This window comes from Glandiceps talaboti, chromosome 20, assembly GCF_964340395.1.
Source record: "Glandiceps talaboti chromosome 20, keGlaTala1.1, whole genome shotgun sequence".
NCBI lineage: Eukaryota > Metazoa > Hemichordata > Enteropneusta > Spengelidae > Glandiceps > Glandiceps talaboti.
Window position 1 is genome coordinate 8,865,488 of NC_135568.1, and position 20,683 is coordinate 8,886,170.

The following is a 20,683-nucleotide window of genomic DNA, read 5'->3' on the forward strand; positions in this document are numbered from 1 at the left end:
TTGAAGTAAGTGTTTAGTAAAAGTCACAGTAGCTACTCAAATACTGCCTACGCTAAGAAGGTGTTAAGTGCATGACTATCATCTTCCCAGCATTAGCCTCCAAACACCAAGCTTTCAACAATCAACAAGCTTCCAACAATCAACAAGCTTCCTAGCATGTATCCATCCTTCATCTACTGAGAGAGAGAGAGAGAGAGAGAGAGAGAGAGAGAGAGAGAGAGAGAGAGAGAGAGAGAGAGAGAGAGAGAGAGAGAGAGAGAGAGAGAGAGAGAGAGAGAGAGAGAGAGAGAGAGAGAGAGAGAGAGAGAGAGAGAGAGAGAGAGAGAGACAGACAGACAGACAGAGAGAGAGGCAGGCAGGCAGGCAGACAGACAGACAGACAGACAGACAGACAGACAGACAGACAGACAGAGACAGAGCAAGACGCATAGACACAGACACAGACAGAAAGACAAACACAGAGAGACAGAGGTTACGCAGTCTGTATTGGAATGAAAGTACCCAACCTTCTGTAGTGTCCTCCTCACTATCATTAGTATCAACATGATTCAAAATTAAATCCTCCATCTTGATTTGTTCAAGCTCTGAGTCATGTGACATTACAAATCAAGGCATAGCAAGGTATGTCAAGGCAGGATATGGGATGGGATGAAGACAGAAAAAAGAAAGAACAAATCAACTAAAACCAGAGTCACATATCACCAAAGATACCAACCAGAAACTGAATTGACAGCCATCATGATCTCCCTTTCCATTGAACATTACACAGTATTAAAATGTGGCCACTGGTTGCATGAAGCAGTGATTAAAATGTGTGTGAAAGAATGTCCAAAACTGAGTATTACAGTAGTGGTTAGGTATGTTTTGACTAGTGGTAGTTACTGATAAAATAAGTACTGTGGGATCAACATAGAGAATGTGTGGTAACTTAGTGTCTGCTGTCTTTCTGCTATAATACTACTAATCTGACCCTCACGCCCCCCCCCCCCCCCCCCCCCCATAAGGGCTAGCAATAAGCACTTCTAGTGGCTATACCATGGATCTTTTACCTTCCTATAACTGGAATAAAGTGTATTCTATAATTATACGGTATAGAATCAAAGAACCTTCGTTCAAAATCTTCTTGTGGGCAAATTTTGCAAACTCCGTCTCATTCATAGTAAATTTTACGCAGTCATGCAATTCATAGACTTTAAAAAAAAAATAATTACCTGAATCAAATGGTTCATCTATCCTTTCATACGTCTGCCCGGCTTTGATGATGCTCCTCATAGTGCCTAACTAAGATGCTGAATGAAAACTTTGCCTAACACAGCTGCTCACAAGAAATCTTGCCTAACTAACTACACTAGCTTGGAAGATGAGGAATTGTCAAACTGTTCTTGAAGTCATTGCAAATGCAGTATCACTGTGAGTACATCTGCATGGAATATGATGGTGGTGGTGGTTGACCTCCTTGTGATCTTTCCACTGTGACTGCAATGCGTTGATGCAGGTGAATGCTGACTAAATGATGTATGCTATAGTTGCCATGGTTTCCAATCTTCAGGTAATGCTATGAAACTGAAATGAAGACAAATGAGAAGATGATGATGGTGAGATGACATGACAAGATACTAAAACAGTTTCAGGATGATATATGACAGTTAAATATGAACTTTAATGACGTCATCAATGGTTGGGATAAAAAATGGAGAAATTTGCATAGATGCCATACATGTATGCAAAGAGTAAATGTGTAACACTGAACTGGTGTGAATTACACTGAAATTTTTCAAATGTATATGAAATTTCAAATGTACATGAAACCATGTAGAATACATTAGTAGAATTAATTCTTACATTTAACATGTAATAATACGAACCACGACATAAAATGGGTGCTATATGGGTAAAATCTACCTGTGTTCCAAATAATTATATTTCAAGAGTTTTTCAACCAAAACTACAGTTCAAAAGTATGGAAATATACTGTATGCAAAACTTAGTGATTACAGAGTTTCCCTTCACTGTTTAATACTAAGGTTGCCAACCTCAGTGAAAACTCTTCAGATATTTCTATATTCAGAACAAAAGACACAGGCCTTTCAATGTAAACTTTTTTTTCTGTGCTGCCTAGAAACACCAAACATCAGATACCTATTTCATAACTACAGACGCTATTTCATTTTACAGTTTGCTTTCTGTGCTGCCTACAAATATTTGATGCCTTTTTCCTCCGATTTTCTATAAGATATTTAGAATGCAGTAGTATGTTCATCATTTGATATTTATATGCCTATTAGTTCCCGAACCGGTGAATATCATTGTTGATTGCAATATTTCATTAAAATCAATCACAAGGTACTTGTGTGTACATCTCACTTACTTGAAAAACTACAACAGCAGTGACTAATTTGTGCTACCATGGCAACAACCTACATGGTTGCCTAGTTACTCATGGAAAAGATGATGCAAGGACAGTTAATGATTATGGTGCTCTTTTTCAAATTCTGTCTTTGGAAACGAAGTAAATCTACACTTTTACATGAATATGTCACAATTAAATGACAAAAATATGAACAGAAAGTTAAATCTTCAGTCTCCATGGAAATAAGACATGAGTTTTTTACAGGTAGCATGAAGGCAAAGTCTACTTCAAGGAATTAACAATCTTAAGTAGTGGCAGCTAGAATTGACCAAGGGTTCAGAAACAGTCCAATTTTATATGAACATTATATCTTATTCAGCTCTTTCCCACACTGTACTACTCTGTAATTATAAATTCCCCTGGCATTAGTCTGTACATTGTAAGGTACGCCATCAAGGGGTGCCCTCACACATTGGTTAACCCCTCTCGCTGGGAGAGAGGAGACCGGTGAAGGCAGAATGGCACAACGCATCTTAGAGTCTACCCTGGCATGATTCGTTACACTTTCTCAACTCCCTAGGGAGCATGCAGTCAAATATACGTCCTCACAAATCTCATTATTCTAGAATGATGATGTTTCAAGATTGTGAAATCATTTATCTGAGCAACCCTTTTCATTTGAAATTTTGGACTATTTAAAAAAAAAATCTAAAATCCAGTTTTCTGCCTTTGGAATTTATTCATTCACCAATATTTGGAATTTGTTCTCACATTTTCTAAGTTAAATACAATAGTGTTCAACCCAGGAATTAACATTGCCGACTTTTTACAATTGGCGGTAAACATACTATTTTGATCCTAAACTGCTATAAATTTATTATTCAACTTCACCAACATATTTATTCAAACTCTGAGCTAAACAAGATAACCATGATTGATGGTAACTGCTGGAAGGCTTTAAACTGCTACAGGGTTTGAATAGACTAAATTACTTTGCAAGCTTGTTACAAACGTTGCTACCAATTTAGCTGTAATGATGTGGCGTGTTAACTGACGCAAAGAGATCACCCTATCACAGTACATGTACATGAGTGCTAGGGTAAATGAGTCACAGACAGCATGAAAACGCTACCGCTACTAAATGACGCAGGACGGAGGTCACTACACAGAGAAGTTCAATGTATTCGAAATCATTCGTAGTACTTACTGAATACAAAAATAGACTGTGTGTTTCACTGTCTAGTTTGCATCTCTATTCATACATTGGCTATACGACTGATCAGAAAGGATTATTTATAAGTAAAATTCATCAGACAATCTGAATCGTAAATTTCTAGTCAGTTGCATGAAATGTTCGATAACTCTTCATATTCATATTCACCTTTGGAAAGCTTAATAGAGATGACATAAATATTCACACAAAAAAGACCCCAGAGATGACCTATAACCTTTGACATTTAAAGTGGCCATATGGATGGGGATTTGTTATATATATTGAATTTTTTAATGTATAAAAATTTTTTTATCATGGCTTCCTACTTGGAAAATCGTGTGAAACAACATTGACAAGTCTGTGTTTGTAACTCAATAAATTGCAAAAAATTAATAAATGTAAAATTGTTGTTATTGTATGTACAATAACAAACTTCTTTACACATTTTTTAGCTTTTTGCAATGTATTGAGTTACAAACACAGACTTAGTCTATGTTGTTTCACATTGATTTTTCAAATAGAAAGCCATGATAAAATTGTTTTATACATTAAAAAATTCAATATATATAACAAATCCCCATCCATATGGCCACTTTAACCCTTCTTGAATAAAAAATATTTGACTTTTACAAGGACACATACATGTGTGTCCTCTAGTAATGTACAAGCTCACTATTGAAATATATTGAAAATTACCATACGTGCTATAATAAGTATATTGAAGCTAAACATACATGTAAATACATGTACAACGACACATACATATTATATGTACGTACTATAAATACATGTAGCAGTGGTAAATATACTAACAAGCCAACACAAGGTTAAAGTGTGATATAATACATGTACCATATTGTAATGTGTCTAACCTTTACAAACAAAGCTCAAGGCAAAGTATAAATGATATTCATTCATGCTCTAAGTTACTTGCCTTAGTTAATTTTGTTTTTATCAACTCGAAATTTTTTTGTATAAACAATATTCCCCTGTAGAAAGATTGATTAAGAAGTACTGTTACTGTATAATAAAAATCTAAAAATTGAACACACAAAAATATCTAAAACACATACACCATTTTTTTATATTACTGAGTGATATATAATAGCAAGCAAAAATGTTGAAAAATGAAAAATTGAAATGAAACACACTTATTTAGAAATATAAATACATGTATAAATGTAAGTATAACCAAAGGAAAGTGAAAATAAAACATGACGTTATGAAACTATGGAGTAAAAAATATAAATAGACATTTTTCATATTAGAAAAACAGAATTTACTAAACAAACAAAACTGAAACAAAGTATTTAAAGTTAACTTTTGTTCCAAACACAACTTGAAAATTTTATCTGAAATTTTCAACTGCACACTTTTAGTCTTTGTCAACAGATTGACCCACCCACTGTTCCGGACACGTGACCTTATAGACATGCGAGTCTAATGGTGAGGGGGTCATAGGTGAGGGGTCATAGGTGCCTGGAAGTTTATGTAAGTTAAGTTCAAAACTACGATTTACAAACACAGAAAATGAATTTCAATTTAAAGAAAAATCGGAAACAAGCTATTTCATCTATGCAGTTTGTTAGAGAGTAGACATGGCCCTGACAGTAAAAGGAGACAAACTCTGACTACCAATTGTACTATGGCCATACAAAGTGAAAAAAACATAATTAGTAAGCAGAGAGAGAATTTGCTGGTTGAATTGATAGATTGATAGACTCAGATTATGAACATGCTTCAACTTAATTACATATCCATCAATGTATAAATCAGGTTTTCATATCCAATTAAATCTCATTTTTGTCAACTTTACACTTCCTTCAAATTGACTGTCACTGCAGGCCTAATCAGTTATATACATCCAGACAGTTTCTTTAAACACTACGTCAATGTCACATAAACTGAGATTATAAATGTATACTTTTTCCTTATTATTGAAAATACTTATTTTTGTATTACTTATTTTCGTTGGCTGAACGAAGAAAAATATTGGAGAATAATACCTAAATATTACAACAGAAATTATAATTATATGTAGTTTAAATGATTATGATGAGAGCCTAAGTCAACCAAGTATTAGTAAGGGAGGATCTCATAATGTCACACAAGCCCAATAAACAAACTTTGTTTGTTTGTTTAGGACACCCCCCCACCTCCTCTAAATGATCCTTCACAAGGGCAACATCGACAAGTTTATATATGATGTCAACCATGATGAAAATTGTAGCGTTCACACCACTACAAATAATGCAATATGAAAACATTACAACACATTAAAGTACTACAAGTAACCCAGCACTGTATCTCACATTAGAAGTAAATTTTAATCAACTTATCAACATCTCAGTAGTACCACAGAACCTGTTATCGTTGAAGACATAACATTCCTTCAAAATTTGGTTAAAAGTGTGAAAATGAAGTTCAGTAATTGTATTGATGCAAGACCCCCTGCCTCCCCCCCCAACAAAGTTCATTTATTGAGCTTGTGTATTACTGTGCTATCTTCCCTAATAAACCACACAGGTTTGTGTCATCTGATCACTAATATAAACCTTTAGTATAAAATTTGAACAGCTTGCTGCCTACCTTCAAATCCTGTGTTCAAATTGATAGCAACTGTTTATAGTATAGATCTAGTTGTACCCATCCATCACAGTTTATTCCTTACACTAATTAGACATTGGTTACTTATCTCAATTTGTTGCTGATGTTAAATGTGATTTTTTACCATACAAGTTCGATCAGTGAAACTGAACGCAATTATAATTTCCTCTGTACACTGTAGAAGTCATTATCAGACTCACAGCGACATTAAGTTCTTAATAATTAATAGCCAATTTTATAAAGCCATAATGATCCACAAATTACTTCTAAATAGATGTGTAAATTTCCACCCTAATGTCCTTTGTAAATTAACAGAATAACAGTATTTAGTATTCATTGATTGATTGCACATATGTAATGAAGCTAGGTAATTGCCTTCAGAGTCAAATTACAACTATACTAGTACTACAGTTCATGTTTTTGATATACATGTACATGCAGTATGTAAATCTACGGCTGTATTCCCTAGACATCTCAAGGCAGTTCACAATCAAAAGTATGTTATACAGAACACCAGACTGTAACTTTTACCAGACTTATCTTTTTTTCTACTGGAATTTTTAAACTTCAACAAAAAAACACTGGTATAGAATTCCATATAGCCTTGATAAGTGCACATACATTTACTGTGCAATTTAACATATAAACCGACAGAGACAATGTTTTTAAAAAAATCCTGATACACCAATATGGAATATAAGTTACTGGTATATATAATTGTTCTATAAGACCTATAAAGTGCTTATCAAAGAATGAAAATCTACACTTTCATTTCTGGCGTAGTCATAGTTGCTAGGGATATTTGCATATGTTTTAATACTCACCTACCAGATGTGACAAACTATGTAACAACTAAATCCTCTATACAGTCTATATTTACATTTATTACTCTAAAATGTTCTTTAGTTCTGTTTTATTAAATTACAGGTCTGTACATGAAGTATGAAAATGTAAATGGATATAGAAATGGAGGGGCCATAAAAATGAATACATATATATTGTCAGATATACCGTTGATTCAAACACTCCAAAAAGGTCTGAATGCAATCAAATATAAGTTGTGTATCAGTAATTTCACAGAATTTTATTCAATGTATGTGTATACCTGCAGTATTTCAGTGTTTTTGTTTAAGGGCAGTAATTTATAGGTAAAAATCTTCCCGAGTACCCCTTTCATTTTACCATGGTTCCCAACAAGTATTTTTGTTAAGGATGGTATTAAAAGTAGATGAAATCTACCTGAGTGCCCCAGTCATTTTACCAGGGTTCCCAACCAAAATTATGATATACATGTAATGTATCATATGGGAAACTTTGCCGGTCTTACCAAATTTCCCCTTCCTGTTACCAGGGTTCCTAAACCTTTGCAAAAAGTTAAAAACACCGAAATGGGGATAAAACCAGCTTGATTGAATTTCATTTTAATATTATTGATACATATTTATCAATATTCTTTCAATTGATTAAATACATAACTGTGTATATTCTTCAGTTTCTCAACTGACATATCACCTACTGGTAAATATACAACTCAAATCATCACCACTAAAACTTGCAGATTTTCCACTTATCGTCTACTATATATACAACTCCATGTATATTCAATTCACCATCTAAATCTAAGGTACAGATTAAGTATATATCTACTTTAGCTTGTGGTCAGTATTAGTGAAAGTGAAATTGGCATCATTTATACTAGCAATGATGTATTCACCTGGACAGTTTGAATCCCTGTATGGCAGTAAATCTTAATTTGAACATCAATATTCTATACCGAGTCTCTTTTCTTTACTATTCACACAAATTCCTTATACATCAATTTTAGCATCACAATTTTATCGACTAAAATATCTCTAGCATATGGAAAGTTCCATCCAAAACATTTCAGAAAATAAAACGATACGCACACAAATACAATAACGTATTCTACATATATTTTATTATGATTGTATCGACTAGCAATAGCACTAGAATATTTAAATCACAAATGTACTCTATAGAAAATAATCAAATTCACATTGGATTGGGTATTTATTTTGGATTTTTAATTTATAAAAATAAATATCATGGCTTTCGACTTGAAAAATCAACGTGAAACAACACAGACCAAGTTTGTGTTTGTAATTCATTACATTGCAAAAAGCTAAAAAATGTGCAAAAAAGTTTGTTATTGTATGTGCTTTAGTAGTAGTACAATAATGCAAGGACTATTAAATATGCAGTAAAAATTACACCTAAAACATGTATAAATTCAGCTTGTATATGTTGTGTACCATTTCCATATTAAGACACTGTATGATCAGTTGATGCCAATGGTAAGCTAGGCATATGTGGTATAGAGTAGTATATACTCCATGATGCATATAGCCTACGGTCCTTTAGGGTACTTTGATGATAGCATGAATGTCTGAATACAATTAGTAAATCCCACTTACTATGTAAGAGTATATTGTCCTTTGGCCATCTCAGAACCAGTGTATCTCAATAAATTTAATACAAACTCATTTTATTTTCAAGTACTGCTATTTCTTAATACAAAGTGTACACCATATGCCAAAAGCCTGTAAAGTGCCACTTAATGTCAAAATATATTACATTCAGTGAATCAACATCTGTGGATCATTTTATTTTCAAGTGCCGTTAAGTCTGAACACATATACCACATGTACAGCCTAGGTACACATATTTCACTTTTACACTCTGTTATGTCTGAATAAATGTATAAACATACCATATACAGACTGGCTACATGTATTTCACTTTTAAGTGTCACGATGTCTGTATAATAACAGCAAATGTCTGTAGGTCATTTTATTTTTGATTCCTGCAACGTCTGGCTTAATAAATTACAAAATATATCTTGAAATGTCTACAGGCCATTTCATTTTTAACTTAAGTGCTAGCAAGTCTGAATCTACATGTACATGTCCACAGGTAATATCGTTAAAAAAAAGTATTGAACAATTTTGGAAGACAACTGTATCTCAATGAGAAACTAAGCTCCTTGATGACGTTGCACTTCTTGAGGTATTATAGTTAAGGGTTATCAAGTTGTTTGTCATCAAAGAATGTGTATCAGTGGAGTAAAAAGGGAAAGGGAAATGAAAAGCTATCATTTTTTGTGGCATTTATGTAAATTTCACCTTCTAAATCTATGAAATGTACATCTCTCGCATGGTAAATTTGAAGGTTTCTTTCAAACTCGTGAATTTCAGAAAATGATGTGTGTCACTCTAGCATTTATGCAACTTTCACCTAAATTTGTGAAATGAACATCTATAGCATGGTAAATTTCAATGTTTCCTTCAAACTCCTGAATTTCAGAAAATGATATCTGTCACTAGCACTTTATGCAAATTTCATCATCTAAACTATATGAAATGTACATCTATAGCATGGTAAATTTCAATGTTTTCTTCAAACTCCTGAATTTTAGAAAATGATATCTACAGTATAGAAAAGAAATGAACGCTTGCGAAGATTCAAAAGATGTTCATTGCTTTTGTGACATTTATATGCAAATTTCACCTTCTGGACATATATCTACAGCAAGACATTCTAGCTTGCTGATCTCCTAAAAATTATATCTGTCACTGAAAGATTGTCAGAGGAAAAGAAATAAATGTCATTTTATTACTTAATTTATTTTGATTTCATCTTCTGGATATCTACAACAAGATAACCTTGCAGGTCTGATTGAAACCCTACAGGTGATTCGAAATGCTGATCATGCCATAACCTTGAAAACTGTCCTTTTTATGTATGTTAACCAGTAAATGCAAAACTAACGCTTCAAAATTGCATGATAAGTGATTTTTTAGTGAAGGAAAACAGGGAGAGAAATGAACATGTGTTCTGAAAGAAATGAACGCCTTTTAATGATTAAACTTTACACACTAATTTGCACGAAGGAAATGAAAGCCTGTTGTAACGACATACTTCTTTACACAGATAACACGGAAGAGAAATTCAAATAATTGCCAATTAACATATTCTGGGAGTATGTTTTATAATTCTGAATGTAATTGCCTCAAGAAAGTGCACAGCTGTGCCATATATAGCATTACTTTCCTGGGGGGAAATTGTCAAAGCATCTGTGTACAATTTTCCTACAAATATCAAAATAGAACATGTTCTCTGTGTCAATTAGTCATTTCCTATCCAAGTTGTCATTTAGTTTCATTTTCTTTTCCCTGTGGAATCAATCAATTTTAGTGTATTCGCTATTCAAAATAGAGATATTTTGTCAAATCAACACAGTTATGCTGAGTTTTAAAGATCTACAACTTGGTGCAAGAACAATCTTTATTTTGGATGAAACTGTTACTCTAAGAAGAAATCAGGTAGACAATAATTTATGTCAAAGACAAAACCAGAATAAAGATTTATTAGTACAAATCATAACAAAATAATATATATCATAATATACCTAGTGATAATGCTGTGCCACGATTCGCTAGAATCAATCACGTGATAGGAAAATAGAATGACTACTTCCCTAGGGAAATAGTTCCATCAACTTTTACATGGTCACGTGACCACCGCGCGTTCACAGCAGGTCAAAATGGCGGCTTCTGACGATGTCGTCTGCCACCGAGAGTTCACAGCATGAGGTATATTATAAAACACATATTGCCTGGCCTATATTCGGGCTATAGCACCCGTTCATTACCCCCTTGTGACTGTGAGTTACCACAATCACATGCTATTTCCCTCGGCCTTTGGCCTCGGGAAATAGCATGTGATTCTGGTAACTCACAGTCCCTCGGGTGTAATAAACGGGTGCTATAGCCCGAATATAGGCCAGGCAATATGTGTTCATTATTTTCCTGGCTTTGAAAATTAAATCAAATAACATTTTTCCAATGGAAGATTACACAAATCTGTCTATTAATCACAATCAAATGAATCTAAATATCAAAGTTAATAAATTTGATATCGTATGAATGCAAATGCTTGATAACAAGGAATAATTTGATATATTAGATTTAACTGCTGGAAGGCAATATTGAATTGATACCTTTAATATTAATGGTATCGGAATAGCAGTCATCCAGTGTTGACATGGACAGGATGTGCAATTTGTATTCTAATGTCAACCTTTGGTAAGGAATGAGATGATTGCAGTATATGGCTTCTATCTAGAAAAGAAATCTTGTCTTGTCAAACCAAGACAGAGACAGAGACTGATTCACATACGGATTGGTGTTTGTTATCATAAATTCACTCGTTATACTATTCCAAATTTGAAAAAAAGATGTTGCTGGTCACATTTTGATTAAAGATAACTACAATATATATTATGCGCTATTCTAACAGCACACATACAAGTACGATAGTTTAAATACAGAATGCATATCTGTTCAAATTTAAGTCACAATTTCAGTTTTTAACGGTAAATGGTTTTCAAAATGGCTTTTATTGTACACAAAATGTAGCCTATTATTGCAGGCCTACATGTAATAATTTTTTTCAAAAACACAAATTCTATGAAACTACCTACTTCAACTTGTAGTAAAATCATTCAAATCAATGTTTCCACACTGACATACACATATTTTTATTATCGTGTTTGTCAAAAAGTAAGAATTTGTGATTTTTATAATTTCTAACAATGTGGAAATACATCCATCGTGTGTGAAATGCTACACACACTCATTAGATTCTTACATTTGATAAATATGGAGATGTTCTATCAAGGTGGGAAGGTCTAATTTTAGTAATGTAGAAAATTAAAATCATCTCCCTTCAGTACTACCGTACTACACACATATACTTACTACATAAAGTACGGTTTCACTTGCAACCTAAAGACAGCTTGCCAGTCTGTCTGCTCTTTACAGCATTTATACTACCTGGTAACTGATCCTATTCCCTACATCATTAATTTCATGGAACAGGTAGAACTGATTCCATGGATCACCAATTCTTACTATAATAGTTGTTATTTATCTTTTCCGTCAAATTAAATAAACCAGTAGAAAAAAAGGAGACCTTCTAAGACTGGCTTTACGTGGAATATCTACTTAAACAATAAATCTTCTCAGGAAGGGTTATTATTACAACTCACTGAGACTGCCGGGATTATCATTGACAGAATCAAAGTCACTTTTTTCAAGCAACTGACACTGTCACTATCATAATCTTTTAAATAATAATCCTTATTTTTTATACTGGATAATTTCTAAAATGTATCAATTGCACTTGATTCCAAAGAATTCAGAGATCAATTTACATGTAAAATCTCCTCACAAGTACTGGATTATCGTAACATTGACACAATCAAATTTCACTTTTTTTTCACACAACTAACAGTCTCAACTGTCTAACGATCTTTAAAAACATGTAGTAATCCTTATTTTTTATACTGAGTCTTAGAAATAAACTTAATATCTCCTCATAACATTGAGAGAATCAAATTTCACAATCAAAGTTCACTGTTTCCAAGTACCCTTTCCAGTCTCTACTGTATATTATCTTTAAATACATGTGGTAATATGACAGAACCCCATGGCCTCGCAATGGACGGTAGGGCATACAGAAGTTATTTTCACGAGTGATTCGGTTTATTCTGCCGCGTATTTTCACGAGCGTAGCGAGTGAAAATACAGCAGAATAAACCGAATCACGAGTGAAAATAACTTCTGTATGCCCTACCGTCCATTGCGAGGCCACGGAGTTCTGTTATTATTACATATGTACACCAAAAACGCAATAAAATGCAGGTGGGGAAGGGCGAACAACATATTCGCATGAATATGTATCAGGTCACCAGCTCATGTCATTCAGGTCAGGCAGAGGTCAGAGACGTGAATTATGAGCGATGATTGGTTGTCAACAACAATAAGTATTGATATGCAAATTACGTGTTGACCTGCTCTCGCTAGCTAGCTCCGTTGTGATTTATTTACAAAACCGATCTCCCATCGGCTGCATTTGTTTGGGCGTTGTTGATGTGTACGCGTACGATGACATCGGTGGCCGTAGTCGCTGGCACGGGCCTCGAGTCAGATTTATTTTGTTGTTGATCATAATAAAATTCACTCTCAGAAAGTTCAAAATAATTCAAATTAAACAAATCGTTATGTTCAGAATCCGCAGAAGTATCTTCTATATAACAATATTACATGTAAAGTAGTGGTCGCCGGCAATATTTACAAACATAAAGTAGTTCGAAAGGTTGTTTACTCATTTGCATAATCAACAGTGAAAATACCTTGTTAATTTGCATAGTTATTTGATAGGTAAGGCACTAATTTGCATAGTTATTTGATACCTCAGAACTTGCGATGGTCGAGAAAAATAGTGAAATACCTTAGGAACCAACAAAAAATTGTTCAAAAAGTGTGTAACGACAGGAAAGACACGTATGTGCATTTAAAAAAATGCATTTATTTGCTTATTTTCATCAGGAATTGGTTTTACTTTTGGATCTACTTTATCTCAATTTATCTAATTTGCATAGCCATCAGTGAAAATACCGGTTTTATTTTTGACTGTACATCAACGTACACAATGGTACATATGTAATAATCCTTATTTTTCATACTGAGTCTTAGAAATAAATTTAATATCTCCTCACTGGATTATAATAACACTGACCGGACAGAATCAAGTTTCACTTTTTTCAAACAACTAATAGTAATGACCTAATTTTTCATACCGAATGATTATAAAGATTACTAATTCCTAAGAACTTAGAAGTAAATTTAATCTCAGCATGAACCAGAAAACTACTTTGATACAGTAATGTTTTCGTTGTCTGATTTCATATTGTAAAATTAATGACCCTTCCAGCTTCCATATATTTTGTTACACTTTATTGAAATAACCTATATACAGTAAGCTCAGCACTGAAATGAACTAAAATTGAAACTGAAACTGTACCAGTACTTAATCACACTCGTTTCAACCTGCACTAGCTGTAACTGGGTATTATTTTTGTGATTAGACAACCAACAATATATTCACTGGAAATTGTTAAAATATTAAAAATTAGACATTGTACATATCAATTAGAGGTCTGTTATATCTATAGGTAGTAACTTATAAGTTGAAATTGTGATTCCTTGGGGTGCTGAATTTTGGGTGCGGACCCAAAAATCAATTTGATTGGATATACTGTAATTGTATTATGTGTACAGCTACCTGTAATTCAATAATGTTCAGGGTACATGTCAGTCAGTTATATCTAGTATAGAGACGAAGTCGTTGAATTTGAATCTGAAGATCTAGCCATCTTTGGTAAAGAGATCTTCTTAGGTAAAGAGATCTTCAGATTCAAACTGAATATTTAAGTCTTTAGACAATTATATCTAACAGTAGAGTTTTAAAAAAATGTTCTAGTTGCAGCGAGTGTAGTTTTAAATACATATTTATAATACTTGTATGAGAGAGGCTATAATGTGTGTGGATGTAAATCAGAACATTAACTTACAACATTGTAACTGGATTATTAGACTTTAGCAATTTCACAGTACAGGAATCACCAATGAATACATGTATATCAATTATAGTCTCTGACCTTTTATATCTCATGCAAGCCAAGTTGAATGCATTCAGACAAAAAAAGTATGGAATTTATACCCTGGTTGTCATGACAACACATGCCTAATGATCACTGGTCCTGAGGTCTTCAAAATCATTGTTTTTCCCTTTTTTCATGAATTATACTTGCAATTTTATGATTATAGTATTCCTCGATATTTTTCTTTATTCAACCAGAAAATATTTGTGATCTAAGGTTTTGTCATTTTTTGATTTCATTGGTTGATTGAATATCATAAAGTATCGATTGGTAGGTATATACATCTACGTTCACACAAACTACTGTGATTGCAAAGTTCAAATAATCAAAATGATAGTCTGGTTTAGTGAAGTCGAAAATTTGATGTCAAACTCAGTACCCTGTCTATTGTCCTGAAGAAAGCTGATGTTCTGAAGAATACAAACAAAATTGAGCTGAGCTGTAAGCGTTTCCACTTCTCTGCCATGTTGACTAGCACCCCAGTGTCAGTACAGTCATAACAAAATACAGATATAACAAACTGAATTCCCTAGTCCCAAAGCTATTCATACGAACAAGGTTTGACTGTATTGATTGTTTGGTTAGTCTTCAGCTACTTCACTCAACATTGATTTCAGTGTTTTGGCCATTTTAGTACTATAGTAGGGTCATATTTTGGAGTTAACAAGTTGATAAATTGCAATTAATAAATTCTCATTCAGCCTCAATCATTGTTATCTGAGTGGTGGCTGATTACAAACTTAATATTCCAGACTTAATATATTCTTTTCTTTTCATAAGAAATAGAATAAATTAACAAGTTGCAGCAAGTCCAGGCAGGCAATGCAATTGTATTCACAATCTACATAACAGAAAAGTCAGTTTTAATAATTAGCCATTGTTACATATAACATGTTGATTTCCATAGAGTATATACATACTGTACATATTGACAAAGTATATACATTTTTACATGTATACACATATCCAAGTCAGCTTAGGGATGATCACACACTGTCGAACAAGCTCAATATTAAAATGAACTTCGTTCATTCAGGACAAAATCCCTCATGAGTGCAACATCGACACGTTTATATGATGTTAACTGTGATGAAAAATATAGAGGTCACACCACTATGATTAATGTAAAAACATGATGGTAAACACATTAAAATACTACTGGAAACCCAGCACAGTATATCACATTAGATGTAAATTTTACTTAACTTATGAACATTGCATTAGTAAACACAGAACTTGTTATCATTGAAAGTGTGAAAGTTTTCAAAATTTAGTTAGAAGTGTGAAAATGAAGTTCAGCAATCAGACACCAGACCCCTCCCCCTAAACAAATGAAGATTGTTATTTTGAGCTTGTGTGACATTGTGTGATCATCCTGTATGCTACATGTTTAATATTCACACGCTATCATCTCTCCACCTCAATACATGTACTTTGCTTGTTTATATAATATTGAATCACCATTTTTCAGTACCTCTACTACACATTTTTTTGTACTGTAGAAAGTTGACATTAAAATTACAAGTCTAGAGTTTTGGTTAAATTTGTGACGCATTTCATTTTGGACATGTATGTAACATGTCAATTGATATTATCGGTTGATTTTGATAGAGTAGTAAATTACAGTTGATACATTATTGGTGGGTCAATGGTTACTAAGTTATCGGTTGTAACAAGGCATAGATAAATTACTTTCAAGTTATGTTACCGTTACGCGATCTTCCCATCTACAATTATCGTAAATGTATTTCTACATGTAGATGTAGATTCCCTGGATTTCCCTATCTTTTTGAACGTTCATAAAAACAAAACTTGTTCCACGCTTGACAATTTTAAATTCACTTCGTAGGTGATTTCCAGATAGTACAAAATGTGCCAATTCTTATTAGAATATTCTTAAACACAACGGTTTCCATCATGATTATTTTAGTATAAAATAGTTAAAATAGAAGGAAACCTCTTACTTATATGTTATACATTATTGCTATAATACTTCACTTGTTGAAGTAATGACACTGATAACAGATAATCTGTTGCAAAAATCTGAATAACAACACTTTGCATACATTATCTGTAATTACAGTGAATATTAGTCAGTGAAAATAGATTCATTATAAACCCTTAGAAATTCATACACTGTCATTTGAAAATCTATAAATCTAAACAAACTATCAATTTTTATTAAGATGACATTGCATGGATCAGAGTTTCGTACCATATGCTTTGTAGTGATTTCTTGACGTATGTATAGATAGTGACAGTTATCTCTTAGGGTATCATCAAATCTATCTCACTGTCGATAGTACCTACTCTATGACAGAAGTGTCATCTGCCACAGAAGCATCAATATCATGGCTATCATAGCAGTGTTATCTGCTGCAATGACAGTGTCATCGCGATGCTTCACCTAGTGTTTTTTGCTAAGGGCTGTAATTAGATAAACTATACCTGCGTTCCTAAGGTATATTTTACTCAGATTCCCTACTACAGTTTTTAAGGGCTTTTATACAAAGTAGGTAAAATCTACCCGAGTTCCCTCCAGGCATTTTCAATAACATTTGCTGATATACATACACAATGTATATTCCTCTTCAAATTTCACATTTCAAAGTGCTATGTATTACGGTAATTTGAATTCCTCTAACTGAACTGGTGAAATCTTTAGTACCAAAATTTCTACACCATTTCAAAATCAGGAGAACTATCAGTATAAATGTGCAACAGCTACATTAGATAGTATTTAGTAAATTTAACATGTTTACATGTATACTGTTAATGACAACATGTCTACAACATTGTCGTACCTAGCATAGACTTTGTTCAGAAACAAAACTGCAACAAATAACACTAATTTACAGGAAAGAATGAATTTCAACCACTTACTTTCATCCACTGTGTCAGCATATAATAACTGAACTGATAAACAAGCAGGAAATAACCTACACTGTGAGCTCACCGAAAACAGTGGTTGTACATATGTCTGCTAAAAGTTCACTAAATATACAGTGTGACAGCTGGGTATTGTCTGTACTCTGACACTATGGAGTGTGTGACAAAAAGGGAAAGGCCGAAAATAGAACAGTTCATACATTTATTGTGGACATACCATTTACATATAGGGGTGTGTGTGTGTGTGTGTGGCTTTCAATACTGAGGGGCAAGCTTGGTGAGGTCAAACCATTGAAACCATTGTCAATGAGTTCTATCATATTGAGTATACACACTCATTATAAGTTACAATAATTTATTTTCTACAATATTTTGCAAGCATACAATGTATATTGACTACAATAGTAAAACTATTTTCATTTTTCAACTGTAGCACTTACTCTATTGTGTAAACGTTCTTTTTGCTTGAATGTTCAACTTTGACTAGACATAGTGAATGGGAGATGATCGTAGTATTATCGTAACTCATATGGTATATGAACTAGACTACCTAGATTTATACATATATTAGATTTACTCAGAGTTTGAACATATCAATCTTGGTGATAATATGAGATAGGTGATCGATACATAGTGGTGAACTGATCAATTTGATGATCACTGTGTGTATTCAGTGTCCATAAAGATTTCAGTTGATATTTGACATTTCAGTTAAACATTTACAATAATTTGACAATAAATAAATTAATAATGCCATGTGATGGTAATTCACCTCCTTTGGCTTTCTCTGTATTGCGTTGCTATAGCAACCAAATCTAAATGGTAATTTTTGATATCGTTTACAATACTTTGACAATCATGCCATGACATCATCTTCTTTGGTTTTTCTCTATACTGTAGCGTTTCTATAGCAACCAAATTTAAATGGCAATTTTTGTGGAATGAGCATTTAAGTTAAAATTCACAATAACTTGACAACAAATCATGCCATGACATCACCTTGTTTGGTTTTCACTGTATTGTTACTGTAGTATTTCTATAGCAACCATACGTAGAAACAGCTGCAATATTCTTTGACTATTATCCAGCCAAAGTGAATATAATAAGATCAAACTGAACAACATTCCATGTCCTTTGGCATAACATTTTATATAGATTGGCATAAATATGATTAAAATAATATTGGAATTCATACCCAAAATTAGACAACTATACCTTAAACATGCAAAGATCTCAACCTCTTAATAAATCAACAACTACTTGACAGATACAATGCTTTTTAAACAATTTCCAGTGAAAGTATTATTGATGTTTTGATGAAAAATGCTTCAGTTGCAGCTAGAACTTAGTTGTTGGCACCACAGCTAACCTGGTGCAGCTAGAATAAGGCATAAAGAAATTGTGTGGTTCCGATTACATTCAATTTTAAAATAGGTGGAGTAGGTAGATTTTTTATTTTATTTTTAAATTTTTTTTTCATATATGAGTCACAGTGTCTAGCTCAGGTAGAAATCTGTTGGTTTCCATATGGTCTCTGTGTGATTGGTTTCTTCTCATTAGATGTACAGCCATTACAGATTAAAAGAACAGTTTTATATTCTTGACTTTTTCAGTTGATGTCTGTTTCCGCATCCAATATTTCTTGCGAGACTTCATAATTTCCATGATTTTCTTATTTTTTTCTCGAATGTGCAAAAAAAAAGTTTAGGGTTGGCGTGAAAAACTAGGTGGGGTCGGGTAACCAGAACCAAACAACTTTTTTTATTTCGTCTAAGTAGACAGTGACAGACATCCTGTTAGCACACTGCTGGCCTAGAAACTTGCAGTCACATCGCATTTAGTCTAGAGACTAACCGTTGGGCTTGGATCTGATGATCTTTTCGGATCAAAACCCAACAGCTACTAGCTAGTCTTTAGACTGCACTGAAGCTGCCCTCACATGTGGTCACTATTAATATTACATGTATATGCTACCCACGAACAGCCCTGGGCCATAACTAGCTAGCTAGCATACCCAATATGCATGGTTAACAGTGTGCCCTCTTTCAATATGAAAGACACTTTTTCTTGTGCATAATGGTAGTGCAACAAATTGGTTCAGTCAACCCATAGTAATTACCAGTGATAGGGGAACATTGAATTTTGGTGTTGAGCATCAAGGCAACGGATTGGTTGAGAGCCATTGTATTCCCCATGTTAATGTGCTCTCTAGTTTAAGCCAATTTGACTTGCCACTGGCGCACACCATTTCTAATGACGCACCAAAATTTGGTGTTTCCCTATCTCTTACTATGTGGTGACTCAAAAGAAATGCCAGGTCTTCTCATTTTGACTCACAACAACAAAAAATTGGCTATCATTAGAGAGCACACTGCCCCACGTTACATGACATAATAGGACATAACTACAGACTAACTATGTGATAAGTTACGAATCAAAATATTTCATACATGAACTTTGGATCTTTAGATTAATATTACCATAGTAACAATTTGATTCATTGTTCAACCTTGACCAATCAGATTTAGCCTAACATCTCCCACATGTAGTATACAGCCTAAGTATTTTATAACAAACACTGTCATAGGGAATGTTTTCTTACAACAAATACCACTGTAATGTATCACTAAGTAAAATTGTCAAATTAAATACAAGCTTCAATATAGTACATTCAATTTTCCTAATTTCAAGCTATGAGATTCGTATATGTATACATGTATGCTGTTGCTACAAACTTTTTGTAAATAAATAAAGAGCAAGCTGAATTGTTTTGTATGTCATCATATTTTCACAAACCTGATTACACCTATCATACCCCCCCCCCCACCCCCCCCCCCAACATAGTAAAGCATACTACATATACCGTACATATGGTATGTATTGGAATTGGAGATTTACGGTACTTGAACAGTGTCACAGAAAACAGAAATTGCAAATGATTTGGCAAAGAATGTATTTTGTGGTGTTCACATGACCATTTGACACCCATTCTCGCTTGTAAATGACAAGTTATTTCTTACATGACATTTCGAAACATCATTCTCACAAACCAGAGCCAAGATTTCTTCAACAACAATTCAAAATATCTCTTGACAGT

At 33.5% G+C, this 20,683-nt stretch overlaps 1 protein-coding gene across 1 annotated transcript in view; it reads right to left on the bottom strand.

Moving 5' to 3' along the window:
* LOC144450915 (solute carrier family 15 member 2-like) overlaps positions 1 to 20,683 on the bottom strand; it is a 57,388-nt gene that overhangs the window by 18,232 nt on the left and 18,473 nt on the right. Inside the window, exons 3-4 of the mRNA XM_078141677.1 lie at positions 1,212 to 1,563; positions 507 to 584 (exon numbers count right to left, since the gene is read on the bottom strand). Coding sequence (XP_077997803.1) covers positions 507 to 584; positions 1,212 to 1,272 — 139 coding nt within the window. The 5' untranslated portion in view covers positions 1,273 to 1,563. The remainder of the gene's footprint in view (positions 1 to 506; positions 585 to 1,211; positions 1,564 to 20,683) is intronic.